General features: G+C 43.4%; 2 protein-coding genes across 2 annotated transcripts in view; both read right to left on the reverse strand.

The window, feature by feature from the left end:
- Positions 1-5,827: 5,827 nt before the first annotated feature.
- On the reverse strand, positions 5,828-16,663 carry LOC138979128 (uncharacterized). Its single transcript, XM_070351938.1, has 6 exons — positions 15,366-16,663; positions 10,589-11,551; positions 9,715-9,947; positions 9,182-9,401; positions 8,162-8,407; positions 5,828-7,716 (listed from the first exon to the last, which is right to left on the reverse strand). The coding sequence occupies exons 1-6, from the start codon at positions 16,002-16,004 to the stop codon at positions 6,727-6,729; spliced, it is 3,291 nt and encodes a 1,096-aa protein (XP_070208039.1). The 5' UTR covers positions 16,005-16,663; the 3' UTR covers positions 5,828-6,726.
- A 4,135-nt stretch (positions 16,664-20,798) lies between these two features.
- The window catches only part of LOC138979129 (uncharacterized), a 1,275-nt gene continuing 620 nt past the window's right edge, over positions 20,799-21,453 (reverse strand). The window contains exon 2 of the mRNA XM_070351939.1: positions 20,799-21,276. Within this exon, the coding sequence (XP_070208040.1) occupies positions 20,799-21,276 (478 nt within the window). The remainder of the gene's footprint in view (positions 21,277-21,453) is intronic.

Below are 21,453 nucleotides of genomic sequence, written 5' to 3' on the forward strand. Positions count from 1 at the left end.
TTTAAATTATTTGTTATGGTTACAAGTGTAGCTTCTACAAATTTGATTACGAGCTATGAATTTAACACAATAAAGTTCAACATTAAAATGCCGGTAATCTTCAACTTAGTGTTTTAAATTCATAGCTCATAATTCAGAGGCATTTAAGTCTCCAAATTTGTAGAACCTGCACTTGTAACCGAACAAGTCACTTTAGATCCCTTTGAAGTTACGGAATGAACTAACTGTACGAATGCATTTCGTTTACATGCCTGAAAGAAGGAAGCGGGGAAAGAGAGACAACTCTTTCGTATAAATGATGTCCCGTGGTTGACAACGTACGCCATTTTCGGTGCACTACTATGAATTTAACACACTAAAGTTCAAGCCGATTACCAAAACATGGTTTGAACAGCTGAATGCCAACTGCTGTGCGGAAAGCTTGGTACCACCTAGATCTAGGCAACTATTTGAACTTAGTGACTCGAAAAAACGTCGCCATTTTTGGTTTAACATTTTCTCCGTTTCAGGCAGCAAAAAAGTCCACTGTATGTTCCTTCAGACCGCAGTGTCCCCGGCGAAGGCGCAAGGAAACAGTATCCATTTCATAGAAAAACTATTGTACTCACCCGACATCTGACATGCTGGCGTGGTACAGAAGTAATGGACAACTTCCCGCTTACCTCTTATCTGCCTCATTCTGAACATGCAGTTTCTTGCCGCCAGAAACACGAATCAGCCAAACCCAGGTCTGAAAGAGATGCTATTTACGCTTGAAAGTCTTTTTTCCATTCATTGGACTGGGTGGCCGAGTGGTAACGCACTTGCGCTCGGAAGCGAGAGGTTGCGTGTTCAGGCCTGGGTCAGGCCGCAATTTGCTCCCCCCTTTCCTAACCTAGGTGGTGGGTTCAAGTGCTAGTCTTTCGGATGAGACGAAAAACCGAGGTCCCTTCGTGTACACTACATTGGGGTGTGCACGTTAAAGATCCCACGATTGACAAAAGGGTCTTTCCTGGCAAAATTGTATAGGCATAGATAAAAATGTCCACCAAACACCCGTGTGACTTGGAATAAAGTGTAAAAAAATTCCATCTCACACGGCATTAAGTCTCAGGGCTTGGAAACATGAATACACGCATGCAGGAAAAAAAAATGGGTAGCGCCGTATACTGTATGGCAGCTCGCTTTCCCCACGGAGAAAGCAGCCCGAATTTCTGTGAGGTTACCCTCATGGACTATATAAAAATCTTATCTTGCAACCCTTGCTCACTCTTACTGTTGTACTTTCTTGTGTCTTTGTTTGTTTAGTATTTGTCCTCAACAGCTAGGACATTTTTATTTATTCTTCGCTTGATGTGAATTATAAATATATGATATGTTCAATATTGCTTTATATGTATGTTGTCCCGCCATCGTAGAAATAAAAACTCATCTTTTGAGCGGATCCTTATTCATTAACGGTTTCCATTGCGTCAGCCTGTTCAATGGCGTTGTCCGTTTGCTGATTTGTTTGTTCATTCATTTGTTTGTTGTGACTTCCCGTCCGCGCTTTTGTCCGTTTGGTTGGTTAGGTGGTTTGAGCATGTAAAGTGAATTATAAAAAAAGCTCATATAATATATTCACACTTGTTACTTCAAATCCTATTGCAAAAACACACTGACACCCTGCAGCTCAAGATTGAATGAAAGCCACGAACGTCTTTCGTGAAACAATCACACACACACAGACACGCGCGCGCGTCACACACACACACACACACACACACACACACACACACACACACACACACACACACACATACACACACACACACACACACACACACCAAGGCACAAAGACGGACGCTCATGAGCAAAATACATTTATTACAGTCTTGAGAAATCCAGTCAGCAAAAAATGCTTCTTCTTAAGTGCACAGTGTAGGCTTACATGTGCATCTAGTCAGTCTGTACAGGAATATTCCAAAGTCATATGCACAGTTTATTCCCTTTAACTCGGTAAGCGCGTTGTAACTGCAATCATTTCCGAAATTTACAAATTCATAATCTTTCTTTTCCCCCCCTCCAAAAAAAAGTTTCAAACGAGAAATTATGTTGCATGAATTTACAAAAAGATAATGGAAACATCAACATTGTGTGAATGAAAACTTCAAGATAACATGGTATGTGCTCCACCGTGCAATCTGATAGCTTATCCTTTATTTTTAATGTTAAGGCCTAAAAAAAATATAGGTGTGGTTACGGTAACCCGACCTACCCTATTTTTAGGGGCCGACCCTATAACTTTTTATTACATTTGTCAAACAAAAACAAAAAACACAAGAAAACGAGTGCAGAAAACGCAATGAGAGCGAAAGCGCCCGAGTCGCACACTTATTTCCCTGTCAAGTAGGTTTAATTTGTACACATTAGAAAAAAAAGTAAAAAAAAAAAAAGTGATTGCCTACCTTCCTACCCTATTTTTGGAGGCTATGTTACTGTAACCACACCTATTTCTTTTTTTTGTGTGCCTAAAGTTACAGCTTTTGCGTATTTGTATAGGTCTACTTGTAGCCTCTTGGATATTTTCTTTGCTGTACGTGTTTCTGTTTGACTGGTATCTGTTTTTGTTTCGTCATCATGGCCAGCCTACTGCATTTTCTCTGTTTTGCACCCATGATTTCCGTAACATTATAAAAGTACACATTAAAATGAAGAAACAAAAGCAAGTGACAAGAAAAGAATAGGCAGTTTTATTATTGAACTGTGTTTTACATTCGTTTAGACAAGAAAACCGCTATATGATATACATCGAATAGAATACTGACTTACGTGTAAGTAATCTGCGACTTAAGGATAAAGGCACACTTCTTCTCGTGAAGAGTTCAGCTCATCATCTCAGAATTGACCAGGCTTTCACATGGGGTAGGAAGACCATCCCTCCACTTGGTCACATACCAACACTCAGCACCCTGACTGCTCTCCGTGAGAGTTGAATATTTTTGGTGAATTAATTCATTAAAAAGCCACTGGTTGCATTCATAAAATCAATTCATTAGAAGAAAAAAATCCCACTGGTCACAGGGAGCACACTAGTCGTTCATTATTGGTATGTGACCAAGTGGGGGGATGGTCTTCTCCTTTGTTTAAAGGCGCAGTGCACACCTCACAGCCTTCTATTTGCGTTTTTGTCGCAGCTGAATGCATTAACAGTTCAAAAATCCTCCCATAGTAGAACAACAAACCCAAAACTACACAACGACGACATCTGTGAAGCTCGACAGTTTCTTCTTCACGCGAGTGCATAAACTAACCTAGTTATTACGTTGTGTACGCACAGAATCGTGACGTAAACGTCGTCTGCTTTGATGCCGGCGAGTAGCAAAGGCCAAGATACACAAAATAAACTTGCTGCTTATCATAGCTGCGTCCACGAGCGAGTTTTTCGTCTCTTCTTTACATTGTTGAAAGCGGTGTAGTCGGCGGGGAATCACTGCGTTTTGGTTTCTTCTTTTGACTTTGGTCGGAGTTCAATTCAACTGAGTGATCCCGGTGTAACACGAAATTTTTACTCCACGAAAAATTTACTCCGGAGTAAATATTTCGTACGAAATTCTTACTCCGAGTACACTTTTCGTACGAGAAAAGAACTCCCCAAGGCACGAAAAAATTACTCCCTCCACGAAATTTTTACTCCCCATTTTTTTTTTACTTCCAGTAAAAATCTCGTCCGCAAAAATGGGATGCGGGCGAAGGGATAATGCCAATAAGTGATCTCGCGCACACGAATGTCGCGCTACCCTCCTTCCACCCCTTCCACCACCAAGAACTAACAGGGGACAAGGGAGTAAAAATATCGTACACCTGGCATGGGAAGTTAAATTGCTCGTGTTCAGGTGAAGTAATTTATTCGTTATTTATTCGTCAGGGGAGTAACATTTTTGTACGAAATGTTTACTCGGAATTCACCTGTCTTGGGGAGTAATTTTCTCGTGCAATGGGGGAGTGCTTTTTTCGTAAAGGGAGTAACTTTTTCGTACGAAATGTTTACTCCGGAGTAAAAATCTCGTGGGAGTAATTTTCTCGTGTTACACCGGCCTCCATTTTTGTTTTACACAAACTCATGATGACGTCTGACATAGTTTGCTAGTGACGTGTCTTTGTGTGCATGTGGTGATCAACCAGATCTAAATTTAGATCTAAAAGTAGACCAAGACCTGCCAGTCCCCAGTCCAAACTTAATTCGTAAAAAAATCGCAGTTCTTGATTCCTTGGATGCAAGTCAATGCAATTTGGTATTTTTTCAAACGGATAGCTGCCTGGGGTATGACTGAAAGCCCTAGGGGCTCCGTGCACCTTGCTTTGACAAGGTCAGTATCTTAAAGTCTAGCCCAATCTGAGACGTTGAGCCGAGGTTTTTTGTGGGGAGTGTGCCTTTAAGTAAGAAATTTCCTTATATTGGCGTCAGTTTCTTAGTGAATTACACACAAGAATTGTATGAAAAATGTCACACACGAAGGAAAACTAAACAGAGCACGTGCTCGTCTCATACTACTGTGGTTGTGCAGGGAAAGAATGACAAAAGTATTTGTGGGGGTTACATGCTGTGTACTTTTGATACCGTGTCTTCCCCAGATCACAGAAGGCAAAAAACGCTCTCCCCCTTTCTCCCTCTCTCTCCCCCTCTCTCTTCCTCTCTCACCCTCTCTCTCTCTCTCCCTCTCTCTCTCTCTCTCTCTCACACACACTCACACACACACTCACACACACTGACACACTCACACACACGCACACACACACACACACACACACACACCTTGAGAGGAACAAAGTTTGTGCGACAGAAATATATCAAATATCAAAAATGGCATATTTAGGGTATCCTCCACCTCAATGTACCTTTATAAAAGCTTCTGGTAGAAGAAGAAAGCAATTTCAGGTGAAAGTATAATATTTATATGGGAAAAGGGGGAGGTATTAAAAGTCGCAACAGTATTCAGATGGATATTCACCTTCATTTAAAAACAAAACTTATTCGTATAAATCAAAAATGTAAAGCAGAAAATCAGACAACATACACACAACGACTTTCTCATAAAACACGACTGAGCAAAGTTTGACAGTAAATGTGAACGCTTAATAGTTCAACCTGAATCGAAATAGGACATCTTATTAAAACACAACATTCATGTTCTTTGAAAACTCCGTTGAATTGACTTCATACCACAGATATGTATGGTTCAGTACGCATCGTTTAACACTTTGTACCCCACCTATGTTTACCAAGTTTTTTTTTTAGCCGAGACCACTCACTCAGAATGGTATTAACTGTGTAGTAACTGTGTATCAACACGCTGGAATGCAGGCGTTAGATGGACGTTACAGGAAGCGACTGAAGCTAACAGTCTGATCGGATATATCCGTACCTGGTCAGATAGCGCCAAATGAGTGGGTACGGACATATCCGTACCTACGAGACAATGAGTTAAGAAGTAGATGATTTAACAAACATTTCCCAGAGTTTCTGAGATTAGAAGAAACTGGAGAATAACAAGAACAACAGCAAAACAACCGAAGGCCAGAGCACTATTATGACAACAATACAAGATATGCAATGTAAGATCTTAACTGTAAATGATAAAAATAAAGGTGTTGGCACTTAATTGTATTCAAGATCACATTCAGACACATATACTTTAAAATGACTGTACCACAACGATATTGTAACTTTGAAAGTTTGCCATTTGGTTTTTGTCACACGATTCACGTCTTCACGCGCAGGTGATGATTTAAATAATGCTTGAAATAATACGACGTGGATCACGGACCTCATCCCCCCCCCTCCCCTCCCCCACCCCCCCCCAAAAAAAAAAATCTAATGATAGTTTTTGTTTTTGCTTATCAACGTTGAAATCTCTCACAGATATATGGGCTACAATTCATTGTCTCTTGGCCTTCTTTCAACAAGATAAGATGAACGTCCTTCACACAAGCTAGCCTATAGTAGCCCTTGTCTATTAGAGAGCTGGGCTGACAGAAAGCTTGAAACTTTCCGCTCGATTCCACACGCTCTCCTTGGCTACTGTGGGGAACTTCCCCCAATTAATTAAATTTGCACATGGTGCAAACACTTCGAAGTCATCAGTTTCACTGTGTTATTAGGATTTTCTTGTAATCCAAACTCTCAAAGTTACACCAAAATGACCATCGTGTGATAACCACAGTTTGTCTGTTTTATTCTCGAATTGACTTTTACGAACGAAAAATGTCTGTATACCCTGCAGCTCAAGACAGAATCAATGAACGTATATCATGAAACACACACACACACACACACACATACACACACACACACACACACACACACACACACACACACACACACACACACACACACACACACACACACACACACACACGTTTTAACGCAAGTTTCAGGGCATTGTTAAAATCGGTATGTAAACCTAAAGACAGTGACAGATAATTCAGGATATATTAGGCACAAGCAACCTCGTCATTCATGTGATTGTGAAGATATTAGTCATGGGTCTATTGCCAGACGCACCACTATTTTTTCTGACACAGCAGATACCATATGAACTCCCTAAAGAAGGATTTGTACATGTATAAGGCTGGCCAGCACACGACAATTAGGGAGAAATTCGAAGAATGTTTAGAGACTACCTTGGTTTTGTGCAGGGGAATGTGTTCGATAGAACTATTTAATTCTGACACTTTACTCTGAAATGAACAGAAGAGTCTTCTCGCTCACTCCCTGTTAACGGTGAAGATGTTACTCATAGGTCTGTTTTTACGCGCGGCACCAAACTTCTCCTTCTGACGTAGCAGAAACCTTCCAAACTTGCCAAAGAGGGATCTGTACAAGGCCAGCACGCGACGGTTGAAGACGAAGGCGAAGAAGATAAAGAGACCTTGCGAGGAGTTGAGGATGGGGAACAGGACCCCTAGCACGTGCAGCAAGTAGCAGATGGTCTCTGTCGGCTCTTCGGCCACGGCGCTGATAACAGACGAAGCCAGGCCAAACACCCACGTGAAGCCCATGACGCTCGACATCTTGATGTAGAGGATGACGTCATTGCGGCCGCTCAGCTGACGCGTGGAGTTGGAGGAGTTGGTTCTGCCCGCACCGCTGTGACGCGCCAGGCTGTTGGTGCGCTGGATGCTGACGATGGTTCTGGCGAAGAAGACGCAGTTCATCAGGAAGATCAGCAAGATGGGAGCCCCGAAGGCGAACATGGCAGCCAAAGGCTTCTGGATCCAGCAGCTGAAGGAATGATCGGGCATCAGCTTCTTCGCTGCGCCGGCGGTTTCGTTCATCGCTTTTAGATGATCTTCTCCGCTAGAGGGACTCGGGTCATTGTCTGATAGCTGATTGATCATGGTCGTGGTGGTGGAAGTGGTTGTAGTTGTTAATGCCCCGTGCTCAGACCAGTTCCCAGGGTCATTCAATACGTCACTATCCCCCTCTGACCATGTTCCGCCGTATCCAATGCTGATCCCCGGAAACACGTCACTAAGGTCTATAAATAGACACGCTCCAATCACCAGGAGGGGCATTCCCCAAGCGTAGAGAGCATAGCGAGGGAAGAACTTTTTCTTGTCACGGACGCGCGTAAGGATACAGGAGGATCCGGCGAAGGTCCTGTAGACGTCATAGCTCATGACGTTCATCCAGCAATGGGAGGCCAGAAAACAGTAGTGCAGGGTGACAGCTATAGCAGTGCACAGCCACGGGATCTGAAACAGACCAATGGTAATACTGCAGAAATGTTCCTTGCACACTTTGATTTAGTAGGTTTAACAGGGCAGCTTTATCTAAACCCCACGTCGCCGGCCGATATGGGGAAAAAACACACAAAAAACAACAGTTTTTGAAACTAGAGCCTCCAAATTTCTCATACAAGGAAGATTTTGAAAATATGTTACCTTTAGTTTCTACCTCTAAATGCGGAAACCCATGAAAGAAGCGTCGGTGTAGCCTAAACAAATGGCATATTTCGCGACGAAAGGGAAAATGTCTTGCGTTCACTGTGCAGTCAAGATAAAATTCGAAAGTACTGAAAGTACAAAAGAATATCATTAAAATGCGGTCTGACTTTTGATATATCAAAACAAACAAACAAACAAACAAACAAACAAGTAAAAAAAAAAAACACAAGCATACAAACAGACAGATGGTCACCTGCACTTTTTCACCCGTTACGAAGATGACCTCGGCGAGAAAAAGGGCAAAGGTCAGACTCATCGTGTTGACCCCGGGGAGGTTGCGAAGCTTCGGGAAGAGAAAATAGGTCAGCAAGACACTGGAGAGAGCTACTATGGACACGCGACCCAGCACCGCCGTTAGATATCCTTCCGCTTCAAGCCAGTCTTCGTAACCACTTCCGCAGTTTTTCAGGATCACTATGCGTGAGCCATGCGTTATCGCCTGGTGAAACAGGAAAAAGGCATTAGGATAGAACAAAAAAACGGAAAGGGGGAAGCAAAGATGGGTCATCAATCAATAACAAATTATACATTGGAATGAACGTCCATTCTGACTAGGGGTCGACCAAGTGACCTCCACGATTTCTATCTCTGTCAGTTATGGGCAGCTGACTGGATTATCGCTTTTATAATCAGTGCGTTGATTTAACGGCTCACTCCTTCCTGTAAAAACTGGCCAGACTTTTACATAAGGTAAGGCGATCCCTCCTCTTGGTCACATACCAAATATGAACAGCCTGAGTGCTCTCTGTTTTCATCAATTAATTTCGTGAAAGCCACTGGTGCTTAATTCATAAAAAGAAATGCCAACTCACCACAGCAAGGCTGTTCATAGGGAATGTGACCAAGTTGAGAGACGAATTTATCACATTTAAAAAGCGCCTGGAGCCAATTGATTGGACTCGCGCTATAGAAAAGTTATTTATTATTATTATTATTATTATTAAAACCCTCAGATGGTGAGCCGAACTTTTGTTTTAACGAGAACCAGTGTGCCTTTATGATAAACACGTCAAATGGTTTGTGTTTGAAATAGTACGCAATCAAATTTAGACACTTTTACTTCTCGAAAGCGGCGTATTACTACCAAAATGGTAGGATAAAAATGGTCATACACTTAAAAACCCACTTGTGCAAAAACACGAGTGAACGTGGGAGTTTCAGCCCATGAACAAAGAAGAAGAAGAAGACACTTTCACGGAAAATTAAAGCTCACCCCCATTTCTGCATATGTCCGGGGGACGCAGATTTCCACTTTCTGATACTTGTCGTCTATGAACTCATACGAAGTGATGTTGTATGTCTTGTTCTGAAAAGTCAGCATTTTGGAGACGCTGTTCACGGTGTATTCATCCGCCCCGATCCTTATGCGTTTGCAACGGTTGTTGGCGATGCGGGGCATCTCGCACGCTAAGGCGTTGTACACGAAGCTTTGCCTGGGGAAGAGAGTTAACGCCTGCATTGAAATTCGAACACAGAAAGAAACAGGAATTCACTTCGTTATGTTGCCAAATGTAACACTCCTTGCGTACCCCATCCGTAACTTGATGATGACAGTCGCGTGTTCATTTCAATGCTTGTCATTCTCTCAGGAATTACGAATAACTCTCACGTACTGTATTACTCATGTATGCAATTAGAGCGATTACTTCCCTTTTTTTTTTTAAATCAGATCAATTAGCTTAATCGTTTCAAAAACAGCAAAAACAACAACAACAACAAAATGACTGACCACACCATGTGACTCACGGTTTGTGCCCGATGTCCCCGAAGGGCTGGGTGACGAGAATGGAGACGTCAAACATCCCACGCATGTAGATCTTCCCGGTCCGCAGGTCCATGAGCATGGTGATGTTGTCTCCAGTGTATTCATCTTCCTCGTAAAGGAGACGAACCTGTTCTCCGTCGAGCACGAGCAAGACTCCGTTAGGGCATGCAGGGCTGAACACTCCCACGGTGTCCTCTTTGGCTATGTTGTCAACCTGGATTATAGAGACACAAAGGATGCAGGTGGTTGGTTGGTTATTATTGTTTATCATCTCTTCCGGCGGGGTAAATGTCGGCTATGTTGCCAACCCGTACAACAGAAATGTTAGTGCTGCCGGATACAGCTTCAACGTGCACTAACTCATAACTCTTCTGACAACTAATGCGTTCTCCAGAAGCGGTCCTTTGTCGAAAGCTTGGCAGAACACTGGCACTGAGTCTCCTGGTCTTTGGTTATGTTTTCCACCCATAGAACAGATCAATATATTCATTATTTCCCATTTTGGTCAACATTTATTCAGATGTATTCAGACAAACCAAAAATTCGAATGGAACCACATCTCAGGCTTGGCCAAATACTCGCACGGTGTCTTCTTTGTCTTGTGTTATCCCCGTTTAAGAAGTGAAACAGAGAATCTCTTGTTTACAATTTTAGAAATCTAAACAACAAAGTGTGAGATGAATTAAACAAAGTTTAAAAAACAAAACAAAAAAAATTATGTACTCGCCGATACAAAGACGAATTTTCGCTTATGGAAGCTTCATCGGGAATACGAACAAACAAACAGGGCAACACGAAGCAAAAGCAATGTTAGCATAACCGCCTGGTTCAGCACTAAGCACAAACGGCTCTGACCTTAAGACTTGTTCCATTGATGGTGAACTTGAGTTCCCCTTTGGACACCAGTGAGTTGAGCTCCTGCACCAGCGGGCCTGACCTCTGACCCGAGCTGAAGGACTCGGGGGGCAAGAGAATGAAGGACATGATGATCTTGCCTTTTTTCTCAGGGGCCATTGTAGTTCTCACTTGACCAGAAACCGTAGACGGCGTCTCATAGACTTTGGACGACGTGGAAGCTTTTCCTTGAGAAAAAGATGAGTCTGGGGATTGTTGATCGAGAGAATGCAAAGAACCAAGGCGGGCCCAAGGTTTCGTTTTAGGAAACAGGCCCATTAAGCTGTCTCCTTGGTTGTAATGTGTGGCCCCTGAAACTAGTTCTTCACTAGACTTCGAAGACTGCTTCTCGAGACTTGCCCCAGTCTTTAAAGCATGAACAATGTCTCGGTGCAGAGAATCTGAAACACCTGAAGATGCAGTAGGTTTTCTTGAATCTGAATCATCGCTTGAAGACCCTTCAGTAGAATCACTCGAACCTGAATCCTCACTCGAACTAGGATCGTTACTCGAGGAAGCTGCAGTAGGCTCGCTCGACCCTTTCTCCTCCCTCGAAGACTCTCCGCTTGAGCCAGCATTTTCCCCAGAGCTTTTAGTCTCTTCGCCAGCGTCACCGTCTCTCCCAGCTAACGCCGTTTTTTGCTGTTTTTCGTCCGAAAGTTTCTCAATGACCAGTGTGCTGCCTTCTCCAGTAGCGACCTCCACGGAGAGGTTGAAGTTGTGGATCCTCTTGATAGTGATGTTGAGCTGCTTGGCGATCTGCATCTTCCACACCTCGTTGTATTCCGTCATCTGGAAGAGCGGGACGTAGCTTGACGGAACTTCCGCTGTCAGTGTCACTCGTTCGATGTCGTTGGACTGAGCGAGCTGGGAAAGATCTGTCATAACCTGAGGAAAAACAGAAGGAAAGAAATGTTGACAGAACTATATTTGCAATGCACAAGTTCTTGCTTCATAAGGCCTAAAAAAAATAGGTGTGGTTACGGTAACCCGACCTACCCTATTTTTAGGGGCCGACCCTATAACTTTTTATTACATTTGTCAACAAAAAAAAAAAAAAAAAAAAAAAAAAAAAACAGTGCAGAAAACAAAATCGCCCGAGTCGCACACTTATTTCCCTGTCAAGTAGGTTTAATTTGTACACATTAGAAAAAAAAAGTTAAAAAAAAAGTGATTGCCTACCTTCCTACCCTATTTTTTGTGTGGCTATGTTACCGTAACCACACCTATTTTTTTTTTTGGCCTAAGTAGCCTAGAAAATGAGTTCCGCTCATTCTTAAAGTGCACAACGTTACCGGGCTTTGCAGATTAAGTGTGTAAGCACTATCCGAATACAATTCATCAATATTCTCACACACACAAAATGTTGCATATAATGCATTCACCGATTTTTGGGTACATTTTTGGGATGTATGTAGTTGCCTCCCTTCCTTAAGGAAAATCACTGAAAAAAGACGCGATTGTTTCACTTCAAAATCAAATCTCTTCGGCAGGTGTAATAGTTTTGACCATGCATGTTCTAAGATAATATGACCAAACACGAATATAAACGAATAAAATATTCAAAATTTGTAACTCATGCTGCACGCTAAACAAAACTACCACTCAAATAATTTCAAGCTATCTAATGCCATGGGGTCGCCTTCACGCGGCGGGAGTGTTTCCACAGAGCTACCCCACCCCTTTACTTCTCTTCTTTTGTCTTATTTCTGCCTTACCAGTCCTTTCACCTATATTTCCTTCCAAGAAAACTCTCCCTACTATTCCCTGCAGTTTTCCAATTCTTTTCTTGTTGTCTTATTTCTACCTGACTGGATCCATCACCTTTATTTCACTTACCAAAAGTCTTCTTTTCCACATCCTTATTTCTCTGCCCCCCGCATGTCGTAAGAGGCGACTAACGGATTCTGTTTCTCCTTTTACCCTTGTTGAGTGGTTCTTGTATAGAATATAGTCAATGTTTGTAAAGATTTTAGTCAAGCAGTATGTAAGAAATGTTTAGTCCTTTGTACTGGAAACTTGCATTCTCCCAGTAAGGTCATATATTGTACTACGTTGCAAGCCCCTGGAGCAATTTTTTTATTAGTGCTTTTGTGAACAAGAAACACTTAACAAGTGGCTCTATCCCATCTCCCCCCTTTCCCCTATCCCATCTGCCCCCTTTCCCTCGTCGCGATATAACCTTCGTGGTTGAAAACGACGTTAAACACCAAATAAAGAAAGAACACACACACACACACACACACATACACACACACACACACACACACACACACACACACACACACACACACACAAACAGACAGACAGACAGACAGACAGACACAAGTCGTATATATACCGAGAGGCATAAATTCCGCAAACTGAACTTTAAAAAATCACAAAAAATCAACTCAGTGGTGAATGTTTTCAATGTTTGAATATTTTATTTATTGGCCATTTTAGTGTTTATAAACCTTCGCTTCATTGATTTTGAATAGAACATCATGAAATGACAAGTTTTCAAAAAAAGTGACTGAGTCCAAGCGCAATGATTTCGGAAACCGTTCAGTGTTCATCACGTTCAATGCTTTGGCCAGCTCTTAAGCATCCCAATCGCTTGCTGTCTCTCTCCTTCATCAAGTCGTGGCATGATTGCGATATCTGATACAGCCAAACAGCCTGTTGCATTTTATAGGGCCATACACTATCTTTTTTACGTTATTGTCTCCCGTTCAGCCCATTGTCTTTATTAGCACAGTGAGCTGTGGCTGGATCAGCAATACTGCAAAGCGCACGCTGACAGCGTGAAACATTTGCTCCGACACTCAAGATGTCAATTACAAATTACAGGTTCAATCTGATTTTCGTTTGAGAGCAAAATCGTTCAATGCACTATTTGCAGAATTTATGCCTTTCAGTATATATATAGATACTGTCGTTTCAAATACTTTGCAACACATGTAGCCCAAACAAAACATGTTTCCGTACCCCTTCTTTTATTAAAACACAGCTTCGGCCCTTGATGATTTTAATCAACAAAATTTCTTGTGCAACAGTTTAAACTGGCTTCACATGCGATTATTCACTGGCATAGTTAATACACTTTCAGGCCGTACATGTTAATTGTTTTTACTGTTGAGTTAAGGTACAGTATTAAACACAATTTCAAAGAAGTTTTACGAGGGAAAGTTTTTCCAAAGGCCTCTTTTGATTGGATTACTCTCAACCCCTAGCTGTAAATGTTTTCAGTTATAAAACATGCCTTGGTATTATGTCAATTCTTTTTGCATTTTAATCAGATATAATAAAAATATGTCAATGTAGATCAGGCTTAGACTCAGAAAGACTTGTATTTAGGCAACATGACTGATGAGCGACTCAGTGACGTACCGAGAAATGCAGTTCGTAGACCTGTGTAACGAGATTCTGTCGAAGTAATTCGATGCTAACCCTGCAGACTTTTGTTTTGCCACAATTAAAACACATTAATTTTTGTTGTTAGCTGTTTTTTTCCATGTGGATGTGTTATGTGCAATTCAACGGGTACGGACACACGTTTTACACATGGGTTACATGAGTTTGAAAGTATTTGAAACGACGGTATTACTGAATATACAGTGGTGCCTGTGTTGAAAGGCGAATACCATTTGGACCAGGCATGAGTGATGAAACATTGTACGCGGGGTATCTTGACAGGCACGTTTTAGAAAAAATAATAATGAAAGTGACAACAAAAGGTGGGTTTTTTCAAGCGAGGTGTCCGCAATCTGCATGGAAAAATATAGCTCTTCATTTATCTACAGCGCTCGATCTTTTCTCTTACGTATTTTGTGTGTGTGTGTGTGTGTGTGTGTGTGTGTGTGTGTGTGTGTGTGTGTGTGTGTGTGTGTGTGTGTGTGTGAGTGTGTGTGTGAGTGTACCCATATTTCCACAGGTTTGGTTGCCTAAATCACCATAAGGCAACCATCCACACGTGGATGGCAACCTAAACTGTGGATGGCAACCTGATTGTGTGGATGGTCGCTTCATTTAACACCGTTAAATTGACTTTTTTGACGGAAAGAATGTCATAAGAATGTTAAACTCTGGATGGCAACCTAACTGTGTGGATGGTCGCTTCATTTAACACCGTTAAATTGACTTTTTTGACGGAAAGAATGTCATAACAATGTTCAAAATGACATTCTTTCCGTCCTCTATAGGCGACGAAATAGGTCAAATTTTGTTCATTTTTTAGTGCAAAATTCTTCGATGCCGGAGCGAGTACTGCACCCAGTGCTGTTGTAGTGCAAGTGCACTAGAAAGGCACTACACCCAGTGCCGCCTCTTAGGTAACCATCCACACTTTAGGTGTGGGTGTTTTCTGTGTGTGTGTGTGTGTGTGTGTGTGTGTGTGTGTGTGTGTGTGTGTGTTTTCTGTGTGTGTAAACACGCGGGCGTGCTGCGTCTGTTTCAGTGAGTGATTTCTTTGGCTTTATTACAAGGTATAACTTCATAATTATTTGTAACTCACCCCCAAGCAACGACAGAGCGACGTCCCTTTAAATGATATGGTAATTACGTCCCGTTTAGTTAGGCTTGTTCGTCTTCTGTCCTATGAGGACGTTAACACTAATTAGCCAGGACTGTTTGATGCTCTGCACATTCCCAAAACGAATTTAGCATGCTGCGCTCGTGTACCTACACTCATCGGGGAGGCTGGTAATAAGTGTACACGGTAAAGCATCTTCAGAACCATACACAGACAGAACCTCACCTCGTCTTGCGTTTTTTCTTCGTCCTGAACGCACGTGGTATACGTGTCGTCAAAGTGGAAACCCTTGGCACACACCACCTCCCTGCAGCGCCCGCTCTGGCCGTCCCACACAAAGTTATCCTCGGGACACAGCTTCGTCTCGGCGTTCTCCTGCGCGTAGTAATCCTCGAACATGATGTGGGTTTTCCCGGAGAAATCAAAGTTCATGAGAATGTTGAGGGACACGGGATACCCTGAACCGGGGGGAATGTGGTTGCCCGCGTTGACTATAGGCATTTGGTGTTGGTCGCGTATGGAGACTGCCGGACAGGGTTGGATGGTTTCGGGAATCGCCGGAGTGCGTATTAGCTTGCATGAGTTACGTCCCAGTCTTAATGACGTCACTATCTTCCTGAGGTCATGGGAAGGTTCCGGCTCGAAGAAGGCGGCCACAAGGTCGGGGTTTTCGCAGGTCCAGGCTATTTTCCACTTGCGGATTTTTGTGGCGTTATTGCAGAGAGCGCAAAAACGGTTAGCGTACACGACGCCATGGCTGTCTTGCACGGGTGTGTCGGTCATGATGTAATCGCCAATCAGAGCCAATTTGCACAAGTAGATCACAGTTTCGTTGGTCCACTCGCGCGGACAAAAGTTCACCATGCTGATCCACTTGTGTTCGTCGTAACCGTCCACGTGGATGCATGACGTCAGTTCATCCGTGACGTCATGCGGTACGGACGTCGTTGTGTCCGGAGAGGTGTCATTGTCGTGTTTCGCTGATGGTTCCGACTGTGTGTCTTTCCTGTCGAGGTTTCCACCGAATATGGTTAATATGCTCAGAACACTTGCTAGTCTGGACCGTGCCAAGTTGGGTCTTTCTGGACTTTTTGGATGTTTGCTGTGCACCAAACTTGTTTTTCTCGCTGTTTGTTCTGATGAGTAAGTCTTCAGTTTGAACTTTTGACCGAACAATACTTTCACCAAGTGAGAAACACGTTCAATCGCGTTTATGTTTTCGTGAAAGTTCCCGACCTCTTCCTCTGGATTTGTCACCCCATCATTCTTTTCAGTCCCATCCTTCGCGAGTAAGCCATTGGAGCGAACGACTCTGTCCACAGTATGATGATAACCAGTTTTGGATCGTTCGACGGATTTAGGTGAGTCGGTTTTACCGTGGTTGACATCCGACGTTGAATCTGTGAAGCTGCTGCTTGGATTTGATGTGTCATTGAATGATCCCTCTTCCTTCAGATTGTCCTTTTTAGACGGGATAGCGAAGGAAACGAGGAAGATGAAACCCGACAGAAATAACGCCCATGACGCCATCATCATTGTACGTCACACGTTTCACTTTGTATGGTGTACGGAGGATGTCAGAACTTCATGAATATTCTCTTCGACACTAGTAGACATTGAAATAGAAAACGTTATTATTTTAAGAAGAGAAACTCGGGTGTGGTGTTTTGGGGTGCTGTCGATACGCCGTAAATAAACTGTGACGTACAAATATGAAGTTATTCCTTGCAATAAACCGAAAGAAAGTCAAAAGTGTGTGAGGTTCCGCACTGTCTATACCAGCATGTTGATACCACAGTTGTGAGAACCGTCAAGTTTGTAAGAATCCCTGTGAGGCCATCTGCACAGTGACAAGCCGTTTGCACAACAACACTCTTCGACGCAGCAGGTGACCCGAAAGTTCAACAGTAAGCGATGCCACACTTACGACACACCTGTAGCATTGTCTGTAATTGTTAGTAATGATGTGAACACAAATCCTCGCAGAACTGGTCCACGATAAGAAAAATACGTCTACAAGTAGAGAACTTCAACGACACTTCCATGTCTGTTGGAACAGGAGAAGATAGCTTTCTTGTTTCTTCAAATCAACAGACACCCAAGATGGAATCGAATGGAATGTTTATGTTATGATCCTGTGAGCGAATTGTGTCAGACGTTAGCTTGTGACCTGGCAGCGCAAAGATAAGGTTAGTTTGAGGTCAAATAACGAGTCAGCTAAAATTTCTTGTATCTTGTATCTTGTATCTTGATAGCCGACAAAATGTTTTCCGCTAAGCCTTATTTTAAAACTGAAAGTTATTTGACACACAAGTGTGCCATCAGTGATTGTAAGAGTTCTATTGGCCCCTTCAGAGGCTGGGAGGATCAAATTAAGAAATTCAACCGGTGATGGTTGACTCTTTCAAAGTTTATTATCACAAATATCCTTCATCTTGAGTCAAACTCACAGCTTCAGATTGTTGCACCGACAATGTCCTTGTTTTATCAGTCTCAAATGTTACAGTCCTGCTGCGGTACACTCGAAAAAAGCAATCGACCAAAACAAGCTGTTGGTATTGTGAAACACTCGGCAGATCCTGGTTCGAAACAAACTCACTTCACAATACTCAAAATGCGGAAAACAAATACGATATACGATTCAGCTGAAAGATTACAACAAAATGGTCATCAGTCCCTACTGTTACTGTAACTAGTATGTTGTACACACACACACGCCTGGGCGTATGAAAAATCAACTAACAATACCAGCGCTTCCCGCTAACATGTTGAACACAAGTCTGTGATATTGGAAGAACGCTCGAAGAACAAGGAATAACAATTTTGGAGGGTGGGTGTGCGGAGGCTGGGGTAGAAAGGGGGGGGGGGGGGGTGGTGGTTGGCGGGATGAGTTCCTGCAGATTGCTTGGGTTGTCCAAGTAGCGCAGACCTGGCCACCAGCTGCCGACTTCCCGTGACCCCTGACTCCTACCTGCTGAGGTCACACTGGATGGGGCCCTGCAAGGGTTGGTGTCGGCTGACGTTTGTTGTGCCCACTCAGTGCAAATCATTTCATATCTTGTTGTGGCCTCTGAGAGAGAGAGAGAGAGAGAGAGAGAGAGAGAGAGAGAGAGAGAGAGAGAGAGAGAGAGAGAGAGAGAGGGAGAGAGGGAGAGCGAGCGGGGCACACACACGCAGCTTGTGAAATTTTGATTTAGCTAAGAAGCTTGCTGAATGTAAAAAAAAAAAAAAAAAAAAAATCTTCCTTTTTATCTTTTGTTTTGCTTCTAAACAATCTTCTTTAAATGTTGTTTGTAGTTAAAATGTGTTAAATGTTGAATTAGAACCTGTTTCCGTTTATTGCACACCGCTGACTTGCAGAACGCATCAACGAAAACCTTACCCGAAGCATCATTGTGTAAAACACGTGAGCAACAAAACAAAAAAAGTTGTTGAACCAAATTCAGCGATCGTAGTAGGCCTATGGAGTCTCGAGGTCCGAGTTTAGTTTGTTGTTGTTGTTGTTGTTGTTGTTGTTGTTGTTGTTGTTGTTGTTGTTGTTTTCTTTGCCGACTCACCCTGAGTAATCAGGAGTAAAACTTGTGGTTTTCTTAATTCTTTTTCAAGCTAAAACCTTGAAAATGTTACACAGTAGTAGTTTTTGATTATTTTCAAACTAGACGGCAAAAGTGTGGTGTACCTTCGACAAATGTCAAGGTTACAGTGGGGTCGAGTTCTGGTCAGTAAGTACGACGTTATCTGGTATTATTTTCTTAAGTACTCAGAGACCTACAGCAGCAGATGATTTGTTTCTGTTTTATATAACATATGAGGAGGGTGAGTCGTATGAGCTTAATTTGCGTTCTTGCGGTTTTGTTTGTCCTGAATATCTCCGACGAAAGAACGTCAGGGGAACATGTACGAACACGCAGTCGCGGTTTCAACACTTCTTTGCACGACCCCATCGTGGATTTTAAAGCCGGGTTTTAAACAATCATAAAATGGTTTACATTTTCCACCGGACAAGATTTGTAAAAATGATTTTTTGTTTAAAGAGATTAGGATTTGTAACACGACTTAGCAAAACCTTGACTATAACCTTGACATTTGACGTTGGTACACCACACCTTTGCCGTCTAGTTTAAAAAAAATCAAACCCAACTACTGTGTAAAATTTGCAGGTTCTAGCTTGAAAAAAAATCAAGAAAACCACAAGCTTTTCTCCGGATTACTCAGGGCGAGCCAAAGAAGAAAAAAAAGACTGTGCAAAAATCTAAGTTTTAAGGAGCCTTAATTCTACCTTTTGCTATGATACGTCTTAAATGTGAATGGTTTGAAAAGAGTAGGCTACAAGACAGATAATACCATCAACGCAGAGTCGGTTTTGCATGACCCTCTGGGCTAAACATTTTTTTTTTCAATATCATTCCAATCTCAAAACCAAACCATCTCACTATTTGGGCGAATTTTTTTTATGGCGGCCTTTTCATTTTATATGTTCTGAGTCTAAAAACTACGTAGGCTTAATATAATATATTCATGCCTTCTGTGCCCGTAGTAACTTGACCTGCCGAATTCATCATTCCCTTCCCTGTCTTTGTGTAGGAACTTCTCAGGACGATGAAACCTGTCCATAAAGACCACCTAAGGGACCAAAACTGGTCGTTATAGGCAGGCGGTTGTTATTGAAAGGTGAATTTTATAGAGAGAGAAAAAAAACACCCTCGTCGGTGATCCTTTGACGTCGGTAGTTATGGGCTGGTGGGCGTAATAGAGAGGTGGTCGCCAGTGCAGGTTCGATTGGATCATGTAATGTCCGGGTCATCTTTTTCATTTTGTGTCGTTGGTATTGTCTACATCTTTTATTGTTTTCGCCAGTGCGAGCCTGTGTCCCTGACTCATTTGTGTTCACCCATATTTTACTTGAATGCGAATTCGAATATGTTTAGTTTTTTTGTAATTGGGTCAAGGTTAAGCATACGTAAAATAACAAGGCAGATACAGTCCTGGGTGACAGTCTCGGGTTCAAAGGTACAAAAAAACAAAAAAACAGAATAGATATATATCTTTCAGTTTTGGTGAATAATGGAGGCTTGTCGGCTGTAACGTATTTCACTGATTTGAGGGTGTGACCGAAAGACACACTTTCCCTCTGCTTTTCTGAATCCCTTTTCGAACCTGCCCTCGCGACCTCGTCTCGATAACGACCACCTGCCCTCGCGACCTCCTCTCGATAACGACCACCTGCCCTCGGAACCTTCTCTCGATAACGACCACCTGCCCTCGCGACCTTCTCTCGATAACGACCTCCTGCCCTCGCGACCTCCTCTCGATAACGACCACCTGCCCTCGCGACCTCCTCTCGATAACGACCACCTGCCCTCGCGACCTCCTCTCGATAACGACCACCTGCCCTCGCGACCTTCTCTCGATAACGACCACCTGCCCTCGTGACCTCCTCTCGATAACGACCACCTGCCCTCGCGACCTCCTCTCGATAACGACCACCTGCCCTCGCGACCTCCTCTCGATAACGACCACCTGCCCTCACGACCTCCTCTCGATAACGACCACCTGCCCTCGCGACCTTCTCTCGATAACGACCTCCTGCCCTCGCGACCTCCTCTCGATAACGACCACCTGCCCTCGCGACCTCCTCTCGATAACGACCACCTGCCCTCACGACCTCCTCTCGATAACGACCACCTGCCCTCGCGACCTTCTCTCGATAACGACCTCCTGCCCTCGCGACCTCCTCTCGATAACGACCACCTGCCCTCGCGACCTCCTCTCGATAACGACCACCTGCCCTCGCGACCTCCTCTCGATAACGACCACCTGCCCTCGCGACCTCCTCTGGATAACGACCACCTGCCCTCGCGACCTCCTCTCGATAACGACCACCTGCCCTCGCGACCTCCTCTCGATAACGACCTCCTGCCCTCGCGACCTCCTCTCGATAACGACCTCTTGCCCTCGCGACCTTCTCTCGATAACGACCTCCTGCCCTCGCGACCTCCTTTCGATAACGACCACCTGCCCTCGCGACCTCCTCTCGATAACGACCACCTGCCCTCGCGACCTCCTCTCGATAAAGGACTGGGTTGCCGAGTGGAAACGCACTTGCGCTCGGAAGCGAGAGGTTGCGTGTTCGATCCTGGGTCAGGCCGCAATTTTCTCCCCCCTTTCCTAACCTAGGTGGTGGGTTCAAGTGCTAGTCTTTCGGATGAGACCAAAAACCGAGGTCCCTTCGTGTTCACTACATTGGGGTGTGCACGTTAAAGATCCCACGATTGACAAAAGGGTCTTTCCTGGCAAAATTGTATGGGCATAG

The sequence above is a fragment of the Littorina saxatilis genome, linkage group LG10, assembly GCF_037325665.1.
Source record: "Littorina saxatilis isolate snail1 linkage group LG10, US_GU_Lsax_2.0, whole genome shotgun sequence".
Taxonomy (NCBI): domain Eukaryota; kingdom Metazoa; phylum Mollusca; class Gastropoda; order Littorinimorpha; family Littorinidae; genus Littorina; species Littorina saxatilis.

Excerpts from the sequence above, each read along its gene's own strand:
- LOC138979128 (XM_070351938.1), bottom strand. The coding sequence starts at position 16,004 with ATGGTGAACTTTTGTCCGCGCGAGTGGACCAACGAAACTGTGATCTAC. Across the intron at positions 11,552-15,365 it reads AAGAAAAAACGCAAGACGAG|TTCTGTCAACATTTCTTTCC; the intron begins GTGAGGTTCTGT and ends TTGCAAATATAG. Across the intron at positions 8,408-9,181 it reads GGACATATGCAGAAATGGGG|GCGATAACGCATGGCTCACG; the intron begins GTGAGCTTTAAT and ends CTGTTTCACCAG.